Below are 21007 nucleotides of genomic sequence, written 5' to 3'. Positions count from 1 at the left end.
ACATGGTCGTGGGCGTTACATCAAGGCCAAAAGCAACTAAAGGTCACATCTCCGTTAATAATGGAAGGAATCGTCTAAAACGGACGGATCGCTCATTAGTAGACTTTGAAAGATCTTAAGCAAAGCAGACTTATAATCCACATTACTATAAAGGAGGATATGTGACATCCATGCAAAAATACATCAAGTAAAGACAACCAATCGACAGTGTGGTTATAAACATGCTCATGTATTCGATCAGACCCTAAACGAGAGAAAAGCTCTCTTAAGAGAGCAAATACCTGATCTGAACCATCTCTCTCACCCAGACAGACCAGCACAGGAGAAACATCTTAAAACACGCTATAAAAATTGGATTTGAGGCAGGAAGGCCATACGTTAGCAAATGGATGGAGAAGAAATGTTAAAGCAAGTGGTAGCAACAATCTCTGCAGGAATATGGTCACTATTAAATAAGGCAACATACAAATCTCAAGCCCTAGTGCAACTAAATGCCATCACCGAACGTTCTTGGAGTAAATATTATCACCAAGTTTATCTAACACCCTTACCAGAATGTCAGTTGAGTATTAAGGGGATCACTAAGGATCATAGATTAAATTTTGATAGAGTCGATATACTACCACATATTTCAAAGTTGAGCTCCTCTAGAGCCTGACGAACTTGATAACAGCTTGATAAAGAAAAATCCCCAGGCCTGGGCGTCAATTCTCTGCTTAATATTTACTCAAGTTATGCACACAGGGACACTTCCACCATCTTGGAGGAAGTCGGTTATGATTCAGGTTTTAAAAAAGTGGGATAGAACTGATCCATCATCACGCAGACCCATAGCATTGCTTGACTGCTCGGGAAATGTTTTGCTTGCCCGCCTGGTATAAAAATAATTCAATTTGTGGTTTACGAAAAAAAATGTACGAGACAATTATCAGACAGGGTTTATTCCCGGTTTATTCACGGCTTGGACATCAACTTATTTACGCTTAATAGGATTATAGTCTATGAACACCAGAAAAAGCAGCCTCTGTATATGGCCTTCGTGGATTTTCGTACAGCTTTTGATTCTGTGCCTAGAGATCTTCTCTTCAAAAAGTTAATGGACTCTAAATGCCCTTAGCACATCTTGGAATGGCTGCGCGAATTTCACAAGGGAACTACAACACAGATACGGATGAACAATGATGGCTCACTGTCGGCACCAAACTGGACGAGGGCTGAAGTAAGGCTGTATACAGCCTTGCTTCAGCCCCCTTTAATTTCTTTATTGCCGACATGGGCAAATGTTTTGCAGGTCTAGTCACCAATTCCCCCAAGCTTATTGGACATACAACCAAATGGTTGCTCTATGTGGAGGATCTCGTCCTGATCTCCAAAACACTGAAAGGTTTGAGATGCATGCTAGAGGCATTATGCAAATATGAACAAAGCAATTACATTTCTAAAAACACTAAAAAAACGCAAACAGTACAATTTGGGAACTTGAATCAACGCAATAAAAATGGCTGTTGGCGACTTGATAATGCTAAACTACAGGTGGTCTCTAGTTATATCATATCTAGGAGTAAATGGAAATAACCATCCTTCAGACCTACCTTATCATGCAAATTTAAAAACTAAATTAGCCACGCCTATATCGCATGCGCGTATCACAGTGGTAGATACAATAAATCTTCGATCAGCCCGCTCCTGACATATTACAAACACAAAGTAATTCCCATTTTACTATATAGAGCTGATTCCAAGCAGTGGCAACCCTATACATATTGGTCAAAAGCGGAAGGGAAGTACTGGAAAACAATTGAAACTACCGTTATCGGTGCCTATTGCTATAATTAGATATGAATTAGGCATGTTATCATTAAATGCCAATTATAACTGGAAATTGTGTTCACCATTTCGCAAATGTGTACTTGTAGATAGTAGCAATGGGCTCTTATCAACATTAGCTGGCTATGTTAGTTCATATGATGATGTGTTCATCAAGTTTTGGAGATCAAAAGTGCATGAGATTCTAGACAACTTGGATATTAGGATTCTCCTAACTAATCCTGATAGAGCAAAAAACAAGTTATGGCAATATGATTGGATTAAGATGAGAGAACAATCTATGCAATATAAAGATTTCAATCAAAAATCCTTTTTTACTAAAACCATATGGAGTTCCAGCAACATATCTGACCAAATTTCTTAATCCACTAAATCGTATGAATCTAATGCGCTTTAGATTTAATTTGTTAAAGACTAAGGAAATTGTAGCAAGGTGGCAACTATCATCTCAAACGAACCTAATGTGCCGATATTGTAATCAAGTGGGTGAAACTTTAAAACATCTTATGGTTGGGTGTATTGAATTAATATCCAATTGATAAATCTATACATCCAAAGTCATTTTAGAGCCTGTAATAATTTGAATGAACAAGTCTTATGGGAAGCTCTTTTTCATACGGAATCCAAAGCAGTGAGATATGCAATTGGTCATTTTTTATAGGCTTTGAATTTGGATAATTGTAATACTATAGAACAGTAATGGGTTTGACAGCAAAATGCAAGATTGAATAGAGAGAAATATAATTATTAATTTATTTCTTTTTATAATTGTAAATTTTTATTTTCTATTTGAGTGGATGTTATTTTTATAATGAATTGAAATGAATATTGTAATAATTGTGATTTTTACTCTGGCAAATCAAATTAAAAAAATTAAAAAAAAGTTTAAAACCATATTTACTTGATTTATGATTTTCTTCTATTTCCTAGGGCCCAACATACTTAGGACTGAACTTAGTTCTCCATTTGAAATGCAAAAACTGTAGAGGACAACCAGACCTTTTCCCCCAACTTGATATGTTGGACTAGCCTTACGCTTCCTGTCTGCAATATCCCTCAACTTTCTTCTCAACAGAGCAGTCTGAACATCAACCAAATTCTTCCTCAAAAAATGTAACCTATCCTTCCCCTCCAGATTTAAACACCTTGTTGGTACAACTTCTTTAAGAAATCTGGGATGAAAACGATAGTTACCGAAGAAGGGTGAAAAACATGTGGAAGCTTCCACAGAAGTGTTATAGCTAAACTTAGCTAACCATAACAAAATCGACCCAACTATTCTCTTCCAGCAAGAAACACCTTAAATACTTCTCCAACTCTTGATTGATCTGCTCGACCATTAGTCTGAGGGTGGTAACCTGAGGATAAGTGGACTTCAATCCCCAATTCTTAACAGAAATCTCTCAAAAATGTTGAAACAAAATGCAAACCTATCTGAAATTATTTGTGTAGCCAATCCATGTGATTTGACGACCCCTTGTAAGAAAGCCTTAGCAAGCTTTTTTGATGTGATCTCTCCCTTCATAGGAATGAAATGGGCAGCCTTATCTTTTCTGGCTGCCTGAAAGGAGGTGTGTTGTGTCCTGTCCTTCCGGCGTGTTGGTATTCCTCTGTGGTATATTGAAGTATGTTATATCTTGTCTCCATTCCTGCATGGATGGTGCGATGTTATGAGCGAAGCAAGGAGTTGATGGATTGCCTGGTGGTTTGTGGTGGAAGGTTGCAGGTCCAATTAGGGCAGGTTTGTGCTGCAGTGTGGTAGGCTTGAGACCCAATGGTGGCAGTGGTGGGTACATGGTGTATTGTGATATTTCTGGTGGCTGTGAGTGTAGGTTTGTGGTGCGGCCTCCTGCAGAATGTTAGTTACGCCTGGTTGGTTATCACTGTCTGTGTTTGGAAATGGTTGTGCGGTGAAGATGGTTGTTTAAGGAAGGTGTGTTGTATCTCTACCTTCCCGTGTCTTGTCCTATCCATGTGTTGGTGTTTCTCTGTGGTAAATTTAAGGAAGGGAGGGGTGTTGTGTCCTACCCTTCTGGACGGGAGGTGTGTTAGGGCCACAAGTAAACATATGGTGATACAAAATAGGGGAAATGGGGAATAGGGGAATTTTACATGTTTAACATGCACGCCCATCTGTTTCCCGGTTTTGTCTTTTATTGTATTTGATGATGGAAAACAGTAACACATCAGCATTGATCTGCTTTAAGGAAATAAAATGAATATTAAAAAAACTCCAAATAGGTTAACAGTACTTTTTTAAAATGTATTCCTGAACCCTGCATACGGCAGGGGATAGTCAGTGTTCATGAATTCAATGAAGATCCGATGATGGAGGAACATTTCCTTTCGTTGATTTCTAGTTGGTGGTGAGCAGTCTAGGATCAAATGATCTCGAAGAGCAGTACTGAGGGAGATGATGGATTGTTGAGAAGATGTTCTGGACCTTTGAACTAGAAGAATTGGTGCGTGAGGCAGAGTGATTTGAAAGCTCCCCTATTTCCGTTTTTACACGTAAATAAAGAAGGAAATCACTCTGTTGCCTTTCAGTATTTATTTGTAAATAATAAAAGAAAAGAAATGAAGGTTGCTTGGTGGGTCTTTAGGTTGTCAATCAGGCATTGCAGGTCAATGGCTGTGCAAAGTCAAATAACGCAGGCATTGAAAAAGGAATTACATTCATTTTTTAGCTGTTAAAATGGTTGGAGACATTCAGACCTTGAGATGATGTCCAATAACAGGAATCAAGTGCCATTGTGTTTTTTAATGTAAATAAATGTGGAAAAATTTCAGTTGTTAAAAGGTAACCGGCATAGCAATTTCATTTGTGAGGAAACTTGATCCCTCCAACTGAAAGGTCCCAGTCCTAATCATGCAGCCTTGTTCTAGATCAGATGAGGTTAGTTTAGTATGCGTTTTGGCAGGCCTAAACATGGGTATTGGCAATAGTCTATCCATGGAATGAATACAGACCTACATCAGCAAGAAATGGGCAAGGGCGCAGGTAAAATAGTTATAATGGGGAAAAACCTGCATCAGCTATGAGCCAAGATACTTTGATGGGAATTACTACAGAATACTACTATATGGAACATTTTGGAACGCATTGCACTCTGTGAATGTTCTATTAGCTCATATGTATGTATTTGAACACCAATGAACATGTGAAAGGAAAAAAGCAAAGATCCCAAATTCAATTGTTCAGACCACAAGAAACTTCTTTCTTGGTGGATCCTATTCCGCTTTATCTGGGCGGTCTGTTCATTACTTCTACCCTCCTCATTGGGATAACCTACTCCATTTCCCTTTAGAAACTTACCAAACTCAAGAAAGATGGCAAATTATAATGTTATTACATTACACGCTCCTTGGGCCACTTAACTCAACTGAAAAAGTAGGAGCAACCAGTGGAAAACGTGTTATACAAAACATCAGCAATTTACCTTTGAAATGAAGTGGAGAGGGTAGAGAAAAGGACTATGAATAAACAAGGGAAGGGCTAGAACCCAAGACAGACTGTTCTTATGTGTAAAGATCATTAAAGGCACTCCAAACTGCCTCATACTTACCCATATTGTGTGACCCGTTATACAATACTCGCTCTCTAGCTGAAGCAATTATTTTTATGGACCTAAAAATAACTGATACCATGCTTACCTTAAAGATCGCACAGACAGAGGAATTTCAGCCTTGGCCCTGTAAAAGCACAATAAAACAAAGACAGTGAAATTGTAGAGTCATACTCATAACACAAACGTCCTGTGAAATGGTGTTTTTAAAGCAGTTGTGTGGAATTAACATTATGCTCAAAAGCAAAGTTTGATGTACTGGAATGTTAGGTGCTACAGTAGCATAGCTATGCTTAGATGTTAGGATGCCATTCCAGCACGCCCTGCTAAAAAGCAGCAAACTCCTTGAAGGTATATTTTGTCCACCACAGTTGGCTCCTTTTTGCAAAAATTGTTAAAGTAACATTCAAGAGAAAAATAAAAATAGATACTGAAGAAACCACAATACCATCTACATTCTGTTGGTGGGCTTTCAGCTGAAGCCGGCGAGGCTGCACTGCTATGAGGGTTTCCATGCTAGGTCCCGACATTTAGAGAACCTGAACGAGGAAGAAAAGCACATTCTCTGAAGTTTGGCATTTTCATTTCTTTTAGTATCTCTTACCGGATTCCTTCTAGCATCTCCTTCAGTGTCAGTGGATCAATCCTATCCTGCAAGAAAAGGAAAGCAGAACACAGCATCAATTATAGTACTAGAACAGATCAAATTTACTCAGGAGTTACAAATTAAACAATCATATAAAACATGCTACAAACATTTGTATTATTAAAGGTATCCATGGAGAAGATGCCAACAATAGCCTGGAGCTCAGATTCATCCATACTAAATGCCCTAAATCTACTCGGGACACTCACAAAAATGGCACAAAAAAGTTTAGAAAAAGGTCAGGTAATTGTATCAGAGGAACAAATGTTGAACGAATAAAGTTAAGAGCTTCAGTGCAAAAAGACTTCGGTCCTACGCACAGCAAATCACATTGAGAAAACAATCTGGTGGTCAAAGAAACATTGTGTCACAGCTTAGGCCTGTAGTGACCATTGCTTACAAGGAGCGTAATGATCACGTGTTATATGCAATAATGCAGGCAACATCACTGCATGTATGGAATAAAGTTTGGGTGCGCAAATGGGGCCAACCCATTTTGAATATTCTGTGGTCACTTACAGTGCTTATTGTAAAGTGCACAGTGATCCACTTTAGCAACTGGTGCGCACTCTGTGAAACCTCGAACCTACACAAAAAAGTGGCTTAGCCCAGGTGGCATTCAACTGGGCGGTGAGACCCAGCATTCCTGCCAGCCGCACGCAGTACTGGTGTCTGAATTTCAGAGATACTATTCTCACGATGGCTAAACCCCCTAGGGGGTAATATACCTTCCTACTAGGTGGGAATGTAAGTATTAAGTAAACCAAAGAAAGGTCCATAAGTAAATGTCACTACTAGTGTCCTCACATAACTCTAGAATGAGCGTTGAAACAAATGATAGCTCTTTCCAATGGTGTCAATTTATTACAAAACTACAAAAACTCAATTTTATTATACAATTGATAAAAACAAGATATTCCACACAACTTCAAAAATAGAAATTGTAAAAAAAAATCCATATATCAACTTTTATATCAATTAGTATAAAAATGATACACAATTATGTACTTTAACACATAAGTCGCTGTGAGCTGGTTACTTATAGTGTTGGTCGCCTAGACTAATATGTCACGCTGTGTTTATCTTAGCTCAACTTAAATAAGTTTCTGTCCTATACGACTCGACTCTGTCGGACATTCATCAGGGGCAAGAAATGTGTCCATCTTAGAATAACTTATCTCTGTTATCTCTGTTGTCTTCCAGAGGATCCCTGGGTTGTGCAGCAGAGTCTAAAAACATTTGACCACACTGCAACCATTTGTGTTGCCGTAGCTGTCTTTCCTGTACAGATTAGTATCCGCTTAGCCGGTTTACCCTCACCTCAACCAATGGAGGAGGGTTTTCTTGTACTCAGAAGAAGTATGTAGAATGGTCTCTCCCTCAAATCTTAGTTTGAGTATTCCCCATAAATAGATACTTCTTGTTAGGACTCTCAAGCTTTAGGTTATCACTCTCCCAACACTTTCTCCTTGACAATCCTATGTTGTTGCCCAGCCCACTGTAGAGCCAATGCTTGACCCTCTTCATGGAAGCTGCAGTGTTCTCTGGTGCGCAGGAGTAGCTATTTACTGGGAATACTCAAACTACGATTTGAGGGAGAGACCATTCTAGATACTTCTTCGGAGTACAAGAAAACCCTCCTCCATTGGTTGAGGTGAGGGTAATCAGGGTAAGCTGATACTCATCCGTACAGGAAAGACAGCTACAGCAACAAAAACGATTGCTGCAGTGTGGTCAAAGGTTTTTAGACTCAGCTACAACACCCAGGGATCCTCCAGAAGACCAGGGAGATGTAACAGTGGAATCCATCACAAGCTATTCCAAGAGGCACACATTGTTCGCCCCTGACAAATGTCCAGCAGTGTCAAGCCATATAGGACAGAAACTTACATAAGTTGGGCTAAGATAAACAGCGTAACAAATTAGCCTAGGCGACCAACGCTACGAGGAACCATGTCACAGCGACTTGTAAATTAATGTGTTAAAGTACATAATTGTGCATCATTTTTATACTAATTGATGTAAAAGTTGATATATGGATTTTTTAACAATTTCTATTGTTGAAGTTTAGTATGGAATATCTTTGGATTTATTATTTGTATAATAAAATGGAGTTTTTGTAGATTTGTAAGAAATTGACACCATTGGAAAGAGCTATTTGTTTCAAAGCTCATTCAAGAGTTATGCGAGGTCTGAATTTCAGAGGCTATTGAAACAGATGTGCACCACACTTTACTGTAAATGAGGGAGAGCCTGAGGCATACAGCCTTATGTTGCACTTAGAAGAATTGTAAAGGTTAGCAATGTATCGCACACGGAGCACTCACAGGTGCAGGCAGCACCTTCCAGCTCCCCAGTGCCTGCTGTAAGCCCAGAGTCCTTTCCCCCACTGTAGTTTTTTTGTCCTGTATTTACCTTTATTACTTCCCTCCCACTGGCATTCATCCCTCCCTTCTCCCTCCCACCGGACTGCGATTGGTGGAGGCATCAGAAACACCCTACAGAACCGCGAGTCCCAGGGTAGCCGTGCCCAGGCAGCCAGCTGAAGGCCAAAGACAAGCTCTCTTGGGGCAGCTTCCATGCCCCGTTTGTCCATGGACACCTTGCATAGCTCCCTACAGCAACAACTAAGTTAAGGTAAGGTGGTACAGGTGGTGAGCACAGTCATTACTATGCTCAATTAAAACTGGACCACTTCTTCGCTACCTTCAAATCAAAAGATTGATAATTTGGAAGGCAGACGTTGGGTTGTTCTTTGGGGCGGGCAGTGGGTCGCACAAACCTTCATTTGGCGGGCAGCAAATGTGCTACACTTAGATGCATTTTGGGAGGCAGGAAATGGGTTGGACTTCGACGGACGCTGTGGGGAATGTGAGGGGGTGAATATGTGAGGGAGGACTATCTGGGTGGAAGAGACTTTCGGAGTAGAGGCGAGGCACCCTTAGACGCAGTATCCCCCTTTCCCTTTCATAATGAGTCCGACATCCCCCAGGCCTTTGTGGGCTATTTCCAGTCCCTTCCCTATTTTTCCAGCAGATCATCCCCTAGTAAGGTATTGGGATGAGACAAATCAGAGCAATACATCCTTTCATTGAAACACACACTTTACTGGGACGAAGAGGAGGAAACAAAGCAATGCTGAACTCCCGAACCAGCACTGAGCGGTCTAGTCTTTTTTTGATCAACATGGCAGGAAGTTTAAAAAAGCAAGAACAGTGAAAATGTAGTCAGCTTTGGAAGCAACTCTATGGACTGCTGGACTCCTGGAAGGTGGCATGGCTGACAAGTGCTCAAGAACCCCGGAAAGATGTAGGGTGTATGCAGTGGGAAGCGAGGCTAAAGGAAGCTGGAGGCCTGTGGCTGAATACGGGAAAGGAACCGGCGTGACCAGGCGCAGCCAGAAAGTGAGGCCTGAGCTGCGAGAGACGCATCGGTGGTGGGAGCGAAGCTCCAGAGAGCCGCTATGGCGACAGAGCGAGGCGCCGCACGAGAAAGAGAGCTTGTGGTGACCGGAAGGGTTGCTGGAATGCCATAAGCACTGACCAGTGAGTCAACCTAGGAAGGGGACACCAGGGCAGTAGGCAAGCATGTCAGACTTGTGAGAACACAATCTGAATGATTATCTGAATGAAAGCAAGCACTTTGGTTGAATACTGATGTGCATGAAAGCAGTTTTGTGGAATCACAAGATATAAAAGTGACTGTGTAGCTTGAAGAACACACATTGGCAAGAGCGATAAGGATATAAAGGAACTGTGTAACTTGAGAGAACAAGCATTGGCAAGAGCCACAAGAATATATGAAAGTGCAACAAGTGAAAAGTGGTCAAACAAGCAATGGTAAAGCATCATGGGGAAGTGAAATGAGAATAAACCAAGCACCACTGTAGAGCTGAAACAGTGGCAACATGCATATTAGAAGAAGCAAATAAGGTGCGTCGGTTGCGTGACCTGTAATGGGTGGACCGTGTGGTGTTACAACTGCGCCCAGACCGAGGACACCTACCTAATATAAAGGAAATATTGTACGAACTGAAATTAAGGAAATTAACTTTGTGAAATTGGTGAAAGATAACCAAACCAGAAGAACTGGGAAGTATCCCAAGGATTTGTGTTTGTGGAAAAGCTGAAAGACTTGAAAGCTTGGGGAAGGCAACCCCTTTTTGTACTGTGAACTATCTCAAATCCTGGGTAAGGGAAACCTTTTATAAAACCAGAGCTGGAAGAATCTCTGAACTGTTATTCGAACACTTATTATTTTGAGGCAGACATCTCTACCCATTGTATACAAACAGAAGTGAGGGCAAGTACATGTATTGGACACCATAAGACATTTACTTTGGACTTCCTGACAGACTATCCTTAGTTGCATTTAGGCAGGGAAATCCCACCGTAGCATAGGGCAATTTAGGCCTTTTTCCAACCTCCCTTTCTGTTTAATAAAGGTTTATAGCCCAAACTAAACTATAATTCAGTTGTCTGTGTCTACTTCATGATGCCTTCACAGCACCTAGAGGAGACTCACACGGACAACCTGATCAAACAGCAGTGTCAATAACAAAGCACCATCCAAGCCTCAAGGTAAGTATAAATGCACTTCTTTTTTGGACATCTGCCGCAGGCATGTCTACCCACATGCAAGCACTAGAATGCAGCGATGACCAACAACAAATTCGGTCTAGCTGGGCACAAAGAGTCTCTTGCACTCTCAGACTCTCCTGACCTCCCTCAGCACCCGTGCACATGGCTGATCTCTTGGGTCGCTTACTGGAGCATGGCCAGCCCACCTAATTCCTTATTTTGGCCAAATGCACACACATTCTAACCCTTTTCTGAGAATGTTCCATACTCTGGACTGTAGTCTCCAAGGACGTTCCCACTACAAGCACGCTGAGACCATAGTAATGGGAAAAGGCACTATATAAAGGACTACTACAATACAATACTTGTTTGCTACATTGGAGGAGGATAATGTGGTGAAGAAATCTATGCTAGTCTTCCCAGGCTCAGCAGTGCACACAATTTATAAAACACATGCAACCTGGTGATGGATCTTCTAGCACCACAAACATTGCCTTTATGAATTACTTCCTGCTGCTTGTCAATGCAGATTATGAATGATTACAATTGTATGAAGCCAGGCAAGAGGACAAATAATCCCACAATGCACACCATGCTCGTCTGCGCCATCTTGCCCACACATGCATACTGGGGATGAAGATTAAGTGCAAGCACAGTTCTTTCAGGGATGCTTATTGACAAGTCGGGCATCAAATCATGGCACATCGCTCCAAAGAATCATGGAACTTGGAAGTTCACATTAACTGGCAAACACCATATCCGACCACATGCTCATTGACACAGTAGCATCGATAAACATCACAGCCAAAGCTCAGTTCACCACTCTAGTGCCTCATCCACCACTGGCAAGTCAAGATCGAAGTGTTCCTCACCATAGTCACACTGGTACTTAGTCCCTAGTCCCCTTTCCTAGGTACTCTTGGGAAGTCCCAGAGTAGGGAGTTAAGGGGACTAGATACAAGAGTACTTCACTTATGGACAATCCACACCCTTGCCCCTCAAAGGGGCTTTCATCACGAACATTCACTATGGCTAGGACACTTATGGCTAAGTCCTAAGTCACATCTGGAATGAAAACATCCTTAGCTGTGATAATGCAGAGGCACTGGGTCTCATACATTTTGTCTTCTGAAAATTTGAGGCAATGTCCAAGAGCTCAAAGGAATATAGTGACATTACATATACACTTGCATACTAACCTTATTGTTGGGCTGGAAGCACCAAAACACAGGCACATTTTGTTTCACACAAACAAAAGTGGAAGCGTAACTGGCAAAGCTAGAATCGTAAGGCATCATAGAGTGAGTGGTGGGCTCAAAACTATGGGTTTCTTGGATTGCAGTGGCTCTTAAGACAAAACAGCTGAATGCTGTCCGTAAACATTTAGACAGAGTTGCCTAACAGGGTATTAAAGCGAGAACATCATCCAACAGACTGTTGACGACACTGTGGTGCAACTGGAAGACCTCTTCTCCAAGATCGACCTGAATGCAAGATACCATAAAGGTGCAAGGGCTCCAGGTATAGAACAACATTCTCTTCACAGGTTATTCTATTTCAATATAAGAGAGTTAGGGCATCATTACAAGTTGGCCGGATTTCCGGTGGTAGATCTGCCCGATTACTTCCCAACTGAATTACCATTACCGCCGGAATACAAGTGGCGATGGCGGTGTAAATCCCCATTTGTTTATGAGTCCATAGGACTCTATGGAGCTTTTTTGGTGGAATTACTGCAGCTGTAATTCCGCAGCAACAATTCTGCCGATTTTGGCCATTTTTCGGCAGAGAGTTGGAGGATTCACCTCCAGCACGATGCTAGAGGTAAATCCTCCACTACAGGGCCATACCTTTAGTATGGCGGAGCAGGAACATTGGCAATAATTCAGTTATGCCAATTGTTTCCTGCTCCTCCATACTTGAAATTAGGCCTTTAGGCTGCTAAGGAAACGTCAAAATGAATTGTTTCAACATACTATCTACGGAGGGGGACTGGCAGGTCTCCCTTGGCTCAATTATGTTGTATTCATCTGTGAAATAACACCTGAAGAGGCTTGCAGGTGTGTTCCATAAGGTAAAGGAACATGGCCCGACATTCAACAGAAGCACATGTCCCCGCCTATATGAGAAAAACAAATTTATGGACGTATTAATTATGGCATCTCAGACCCCAGGAAGATCGTAGACTTTAAGGCGGCTTTCCCCATCTACATCCCAGTTGGAGTTTTCTAGAGATAAAACACCTTTGCAACAGTTTAATCCAAGATTTGGCAGTGCCTGCTGAACCTTTCTTGGGCATAATGTGCAAGGACTGTGCCTGTAAAGGGCAAGAGCATGAACAGCTGCCCTTTGAAAATCACAATAAAGCCATGATGGCGGACACTCCGATGGCCTTCTATCGGACCAAGGTCAGAGATGGTGGCCTATGCAAGTACGTCTGGCCTGGGTGCCTTGCTAGTGAAAGTGGGTGAAGAAGATTACGAAGTTCCCATCGCTTATGCAAGTACAGCCTTCATAATCACAGAGCAGAGATACTCACAGATTGAGCGGGCCGCTTTAGCAGTACTGTGGGGCTACGAACATTTTCATTTGTACATTAATCGGTGAGTAGAGGTTATTATGGAAAACAAGTCAAGTACACCACCTTTTGAAGATAGTTGAAGGGTCTTGATTGATAGAATTGAGAAGAGACTCACCAGCCTTTCTATCCAGGTCTCTTGATCTCTCCTACTTTCCATCACTTCCCTTTATCCTACTCTCTTTGCTGCTTTTCCATCCACTGACTATCACCCTCACACTCACACTCCACCTTCAGTCCCCCTCACACTCCACCTTCAGTCCATCCGAAATGCCCCTTAAACTACTACCCACCTCCTCCCTGACCATACTCTCTACTACTCTATTGCCCTACTCACTACTACTCTTCCTTCAACACTACCATCTCCCCCAACATCACTCTACTCCCCTCTCCACTACACTCTCCTACCCACTCTTCTCTGCTCCTCTCACTCTACTACTACACTCCACTAAACAGTCCTCCCATTGCCCTCTGGAACAGCCTTCCTGCCTCCCTGAAACTTGAGGAGAACCATCTCCGGTTCCGGAAGAACCTCAAAACCTTCCGCTTTCTCTCCGCCTCTCCCTTGCTAAATTACTGAAACTGCACTGAATCTGCAACTGGGGCACTCACTGATCTCGGTCCTTGGCCCAGCCACTCTCCCCTGCACTGCCTCCCTGGCAACCCCTGCACTGCGGGACTGTCTCTGTATCCCTACAGCCCCCCATCCCAGCACTTGTCTGCACTTAACTTGCACTTGCCACCAGCTCGCCCTTATTATTTATCTTGTATTCTACTAACCCTGTATTGCACTTTCCCCCTTGCACTTTTCCCTTCCCCTCTACCCTTGCACTTGCGCAATCTGAATGTCACCTGGCCTAGTAGGATCGTTGTCTGTCTCCCCTTTGTTCCCCCCTCCCTGCCTCATCGCGCCTTGAAACACTTGTATATAGGCGCGTTACAAATGCCATATCATATATCATTATCATATCAGTGACAATACCTTGGGATTTGTCACACTACCTATAAAGAATTAACAGAACTGCCCATACGCTAGGTTTACTCTGGAAAGCATGATCCAGGACAGAAAAGACTGTTGTGAGAACACTGTATTTGAGTCAAGGCGGCAATTAATTTGCTATGTCACTGGCGGACTTTGTCGGGAGGGGGTTGAAATGCCATGGCTTCAGGTGTGTGCGGGAGTAATACATCGGGTATCGGAGTGTTTTTTTTTAGCAACCAACACCTCGCCTTGCACACTCTTTACAATTCTATGTCAAGACCGGAGGCTCACATTATGCTTCTCTTTCTTTTATTAACTTAAAGAGAAAAGGCTCAGCAGCAAGTTTTTTATGCACTTGGCCTAGGGTATAGTTTATACATAACAAGGTGCAAAAAATCCAATAACAAACATTAAACATGAGCAGAAGAAACCTTTAGTCCATATAAAGGTCACTAGAAGAAAAATAACTCCATTTCCCAGGAGACTTTGGCACTAGTCCATACAGTGTCACAGGACATGCAACAGTAATCCTCCAATAGGCATCCAACTGTCCCTCCAAATAGGAACTAGCAGTGTGTAACTTCCTCTTTCTTTGCGGTTTACAGCAAGAGATCAGTATATTTTATTCCTTTGTATTACCTTTTACTGTGATTAATCAGCAAGTTTTATATTTTACATGCTGTTATCTTTAATATCAACGCTGTTAGCTTTGTTACGTGATATTACGCTTTATTAATTGTTTTATGTTTTTCGTTTGCCTTTTATAAGAAGACCACGTAATCTGCGTCCTCTTTCTGTCTTTGCTATTGCCATCTCCGACGCCAGCTGTTCATCGCTGGCGTCGGAGAACGTTGTCAAAGTTCAGAGCCTCACATGTTGCGAGTAGCAACAGTTATTAGTTATTTTGTTCCTCGCTGCTGCAGACGCTCGCGCACCCCTCCCCGACTCAAATCAGGCTCAGGCAGGCCGCGAGTAGCATTTTCTGCAAACCGCGTTAACGTCCACGGCCGCAAGGGTAAGCCCCCTTACTCCTGGTCCTTTCTTCTAGTGTACGGCGCTCGCACAACGTATTTCTGTTGTCTCTTAACGGATTTAGAGTGCGAGCGCCTTTAAGAAGTGATTGACTTTACTTCGCCCCCCCCCCCCGATTCCTTAAAAGAAAAAGAATATAGAGGGAGTTAGATCCTTTTCAAACAGCTGCAGTGGGTTTGAGAGAATGCAAGTCTGATTGCCCACTGAATATATAAAAAAATAATAATACAAAAGAGAAGAGAAGAAAGGTGCGTCTAACGATTACATTAATTATCATGGCAGCCCAATACTCCCATCAGGCTGACCAAGATTGGTCAGAGGATGAGGATGGAGCTTACCAGATCGATGAAGTGGATATGGCAGACAGTTTATAAAAGGCACTGGGATCCTCTGTGGAAACCAGCATCAAAAATGCTGTTTCAGAAATGCTCTTGCCCATCCAGTAGCGCCTGGACAGTATGGAAGATCACTTGCAGAAAACACCCCCACTGGGGAGGAAGACGACACAGAAAACAAGAACAAGTTACTTCTTACCTGGTAACATTCTTTCGATGGGATGTTCCTCCGACGTATTCCTTATCTAGATACAAATATCTCCAGCTTGCTGGCCTCGGAAAACATTTTTTCCCAGTAGAGGGCGCTGTGCGTCGACGTCCGTCGAGTAGGTGTTCCTCGACAGCCACCGTATCGACGCCGACATCATGCCTATAAATGGCCACGCGCAGCGACCGTTGCTCAGTTCCGTTTTGTAGAGTGAGGTAGTTATTGCATGAATGGTTACTACCCTTGAAGAAGCTGCAACCACAAGGGAAATGTTACTGCGGGGATGGATGGGAGGGGCGATCAGGAATACGTCGGAGGAACATCCCATCGAAAGAACGTTACCAGGTAAGAAGTAACTTGTTCTTTGAAGGGATTGTGTCCTCCGACGTATTCCTTATCTATGATAGACTCCCATAGCAGTGGTATGTGATTGGAGGCGGGAGTAAGAGATGCCATATTACTGTTTAAGAATGAACAGAGTGTAACACAGCTTTGCCAAATCTAGTTTCTTGACTAGAGGAGGAATCCAGGCTATAGAATTTGGTAAAGGGATGTGCGGACGACCATGTGGCAGCCGCACATATGTCTCTAATTGGTACCCCTCTTTGAAGAGCTGAGGAGGCTGCGATACCCCTGGTCGAATGAGCCCTTAGATTTTGACGGGGCTCTTTCCCTGCCAGTTTTGTAGCATTCCAGAATGGCTAAAATAATCCATCTGGAGATGGTTTGTTTGGTTATTGGGAATCCCAACTTATGTCCCGCGTAACCTACAAAGAGTTGGTCTGCTTGTCTAATTTTAGCAGGTCTACTGATATAAAAACTCAAGGCTCGCTTAGGGTCCAGCCTGTGTAGTCTCTCTTCCTCTTTCCCCGGATGGGGAGGAGGATAGAATGAAGGTAAAGTAATCTTCTGAGTAATGTGAAATTCAGAAACTACCTTTGGGAGGAAGTTAGGCTTCACCTGTAGAACGACTTTGTCCTTGTGAAAGATTGTATGAGGAGGTTTACAAGATAGGGCTTGTATCTCGCTAACCCTTCTAGTAGATGTTAATGCTACCAATAAAACAGTTTTGAGGGTGAGAAACTTCAATGAACAAGAGTGGAGTGGTTCAAAAGGAGCACCCTTTAGGAAGTTTAAAGCTAGATTTAAGTCCCATAAGGGAACTTGGAATGGTCTTGGAGGGTAAACATTAGTTAGACCTTTCAGGTATTGTATTACCAATGGAATTTTGAAATACGATGGCCCCTCTGCAGTGCGCTTAAAGATCGATAGCGCTGCGAGATAGCCCTTAATAGTGCCAACTTGAAGGCCTGAATTTGCCAAATAAAGTAAGAAGGATAACACCGCAGGTGTACCACATGAAAAGGGTTCGATATTCTTTTCTCTGCACCAGCTGCAAAATTTATTCCAACGGCAGCGGTATAGAGTTTTAGTTGCTGGCCTTCTGGCCGAAAGCAACACCTCCATGACGTCATCTGGAAGGTCCCAATCCTTGTACCTCAACCTTTCAGATACCAAGCGTGAAGGTTCAGGGTCTTGATGGCTGGATGGAGAACCTGACCTCCTTTCTGAGAGAGAAAATCCTCTCTGTACGGTAGACGAATTGGAGGGCAGATGGACATGTCCAGAAGGTCCGGGTACCACGTTCTCCTGGCCCAATCCGGGGCAATTAGGATCATGGTCTTCCGAAACCTTCTCAACCTCCTGATCATTTGAGGAATGACAGGGACCGGAGGAAACACGTACAGAAGTGGGAACTCCCAGTCCACTACGAACGCGTCTCCTAGAGCTCCTCTCGGGGGAAATTCCCTTGAGCAAAATCTGTCTCACTTCCTGTTGATACTGGTGGCGAACAGATCCACTTGAGGAGTTCCCCAAAGGGCGAAGATCTCTTGAAGGACTTCCTGAGCTATCTCCCACTCATGGGAGACCGTGTTCTGCCTGCTCAGAGCGTCCGCTGTGAAGTTCTTCTCTCCGGCTAGATGAATTGCCGATAGAGAGATTCCTTCCTGAATTGCCCAAAACCAGAGCTGCATCGCCTCTCTGCACAGTGGCAGTGACCCTATGCCTCCTCTTTTGTTGAGGTAGTGCATGGCCACTGTATTGTCCGTCAGTATCAGGACGTTTCTCCCCCGTACAGACGGCAGAAAAGCCTTCAGTGCCAATCTGATGGCTCTCAGCTCCAACAGGTTGATGTGTAGTCTGGACTCCGATGGAGACCAACGACCGCTGATGGTCTGGTCATTGGCATGGGCTCCCCACCCTCTCTGACTACTGTTATCTCCGGCAATGGTTGCCAAAACAGTTCTCCTTTCAAGATGTTCTCTGGAGAGGCCCACCATTGAAGGTCGTGGGCTACCTTGTCTGGAATCCGGAGGAGATCTGTCATCCTCCCTGAGAATTGTGACCATTGAGTCCTCAGTGCCCACTGAAGGGATCTCATTCCCAGGCGAGCCTCTGGCACAAGGGATATGCAGGATGCCATGAGGCCTAGCAACCTCAAAAAGTCGTAGGCTGGGAGACGTTGGGCATTTTGAAACCTAGTGACCATCTGCAGAATATCTTGAGCCCTCACCTCTGGTGGTGAGGCTTTTCCCAGGGACGTGTCCAGGACTGCACCAATGAACTGGAGTCACTGTGATGGTATCATCTGTGACTTCTTTAAATTGAGGGAGAAGCCCAGCTTGTGAAGGAAGTGGCAGACATAATCTAGTTGGATCCGAGTTTGTTCCGAAGAAGCTGCTCTGATCAACCAATCGTCCAGGTAGGGGTAGACGTGAATCCCTTCCCTCCTTAGACTTGCAGCCACAACCGACATTAGCTTGGTGAAGACCCTCGGGGCGGAGGTCAGCCCAAATGGCAGAACTCGAAATTGATAATGAGAGTTTCCAATTGCGAACCTCAGGTACTTCCTGTGCTTGGGATGGATTGGCACATGGAAATAAGCATCCTGAAGGTCCAGAGATACCAGCCAGTCCTGAAGCTGGAGGGCCTGAAGGATCTGAGAGAGAGAGTTACCATCTTGAACTTGTCCTTCCTGAGGAACTTGTTCAATTCTCGCAAGTCCAGGATGGGTCTCAGTCCTCCGTCTTTCTTTGGTATGAGAAAGTAGGGGGAGTACCAGCCCTTGTTCCTGTCCACTACAGGTACCGCTTCTATGGCACCTTTCTCTAGCAGGTCTACAATTTCCTGCAAGAGGAGCGGATCCGGCACTTTCAGCGAGCTGTTCCCCGGTGGATGGCTCTGAGGGATGCGTAGAAAAGGCAGGCAGTAACCTTGGGCAACTGTCTCCAATGCCCAAGCATCTGACGTAATAGCCTGCCATTCCGTCAGATGGTGAGTTAACCTGCCCCCTACAGGTGTCTTATGATGGGAGACCTCAGAGTGGTTTGGGAGCGGCTGATGCAGTTGCCGAAGGTAAAGCGGCTCCTGCTCCTGCTGATGCGGCTTTCTTTCCTTTACCCCGTCCACCACGGGTACATTTTCCTTGGCCTCTTTGAGCCGGCCGTCCTCTGGCTCTTCCATATGAGGAATAATAGCGAAAGGACCTTCCTCTCCAAGAGGATGCTGAGGGACGAAAATTAGTTTGGCGGATTGCAGCTCCTAGTGACTTGGCTGCTGCTTTAGATGTTTGCAGTTTTTCCAAACTGTCATCCGCCTTTTTACCAAAAAAGGGAAGAGCCGTCAAAGGGCATATTTAAAAGTCTGGCCTGTACGTCAGAAGCAAAGCTGGACTTTCTCAACCACGCATGCCTGCGGATTGTGGTACTTGCCGCCATGGCCCTGCTGATACTGTCAGCAGAATCAATGCCAGTTTGAAGGGACTCACACATTGCATCTTTACCATCTCTGATGATATTTAAAAATGCGTCCCTTTCTTCTCCTTCCTGGAGGCAGTCAGTCGCTGATGAAGCACACTCCCAAAGAGTGTGGCTGAACCTAGCTAAGTCGCATTAATAGATTTTAAAGCCATGCTACAGGCCGAGAAGACTTTCTTAGCCATGGCATCATATTTTTTATCATCCCTATCCTGTGGAGCAGTGGAGTATGCAGATGTACTACCTGATGAAGTAGCCTGGACCACCAGACTCTATGGAGTAGGGTGTTTAGATAGGTATTCAGGGTCAGCAGCAGATGCCCTATATTTTGCTGACAACTTCTTGTTAACCGCAGGGACAACTTCAGGAGTTTCCCAGTTAGTTAAAATCTTTCTTTGTAAGGCAGAATGAAAGGGAACCACAGGATCCTCCTGTGGACCTTTATCCAGAATATCTGAGGTCATCCTGTTGAAAAACAGGTGAAGGCTCAGACCAACCCATGAACTCCATAATTCCTGACATTAGGGTTCTATAAGGGGTTTCGGCATGTTCCCCCTGGGTCTGGTTTGACAAATTCCACTTCTGGGGAAGTGTCTAGGCCACTTGCTTCCTGTAATGCATCCTGAAGGTCTTTAACCTTCTTTCCTCAGAGGCAAAAGTCTCTGGTTCAGGTGATGTGGTCCTCTGCAGCCCAAAAGGCCTTTCGTGATCAGAATCTTCCCTTTCTTCATAAATTGAAGTTAAGGGGGATGCTCTGGCCTGTGAAATGGTATAAAACCCATCTCTAAAGCAGAGGGAGCTATCATCAGTGGCCTTGAAAAGGTCGATGTCGTCAACGCCGATGTAAAAATCCTCGAAGGCGCCGACAAAGGAGTCGAGAAAACTGGAAGAGGCCTCGAAGAACTCGAGAGGATCGGAATCCTACTCGAGGATGTCGACGGCATTCTCAACGTCGTGTCGGAGGCTCTCGGTGTAACCGTTGACTGTGGAGTAGCCGAGGGTTTTTCTTTTATCCACGTCGACTCGATTGACGGATGCGTCGAAGAACCCGATCTATGCTTCGAAGGGGCTTTCGACGATGGCGTCGAAGATGCTTTACTCCCCGATGGCTCATGGCGCTTTCGGGTCGACTCTTTCGCCGGGTGCTTCGACTCGTGGCGCTTAGATTTTTTTGGGCTTTTCACCCGGGGTATCACCCTCAGCTGACTTCGAAGGGGTCGAGGCCGCTTTCTCGAAGACGCTTAGCATCTTTTTTCTGAATTCCTCCCACTCAGCCTGAGAGCTGTATTTTGTGGGGCAATTTACTCTTTCAGGGGAACTAGAAGACGACGACAAAGGAAATCTTGTACGTCTCTTTTTCGAGTGTCTAGACCTCGACGAGTGGTGGGAGCCACTTCGAGACCTAGACCGAGAATGCTTTCGACGGTGAGGAGAT

The 21007-nt window shown here is 43.9% G+C and overlaps 1 protein-coding gene across 1 annotated transcript in view; it reads right to left on the bottom strand.

Moving 5' to 3' along the window:
- The window catches only part of BBS1 (Bardet-Biedl syndrome 1), a 1034601-nt gene that overhangs the window by 772648 nt on the left and 240946 nt on the right, over positions 1 to 21007 (bottom strand). Inside the window, exons 5-6 of the mRNA XM_069644936.1 lie at positions 5998 to 6044; positions 5482 to 5520 (exon numbers count right to left, since the gene is read on the bottom strand). Coding sequence (XP_069501037.1) covers positions 5482 to 5520; positions 5998 to 6044 — 86 coding nt within the window. The remainder of the gene's footprint in view (positions 1 to 5481; positions 5521 to 5997; positions 6045 to 21007) is intronic.

Source organism: Ambystoma mexicanum, chromosome 2p (assembly GCF_040938575.1).
Source record: "Ambystoma mexicanum isolate Mex_15411 chromosome 2p, UKY_AmexF1_1, whole genome shotgun sequence".
In the NCBI taxonomy this organism is placed as follows: domain Eukaryota; kingdom Metazoa; phylum Chordata; class Amphibia; order Caudata; family Ambystomatidae; genus Ambystoma; species Ambystoma mexicanum.
The sequence above is the reverse complement of the archived record's forward strand: the minus strand, read 5'-3'. Positions and strand labels throughout refer to the sequence as shown.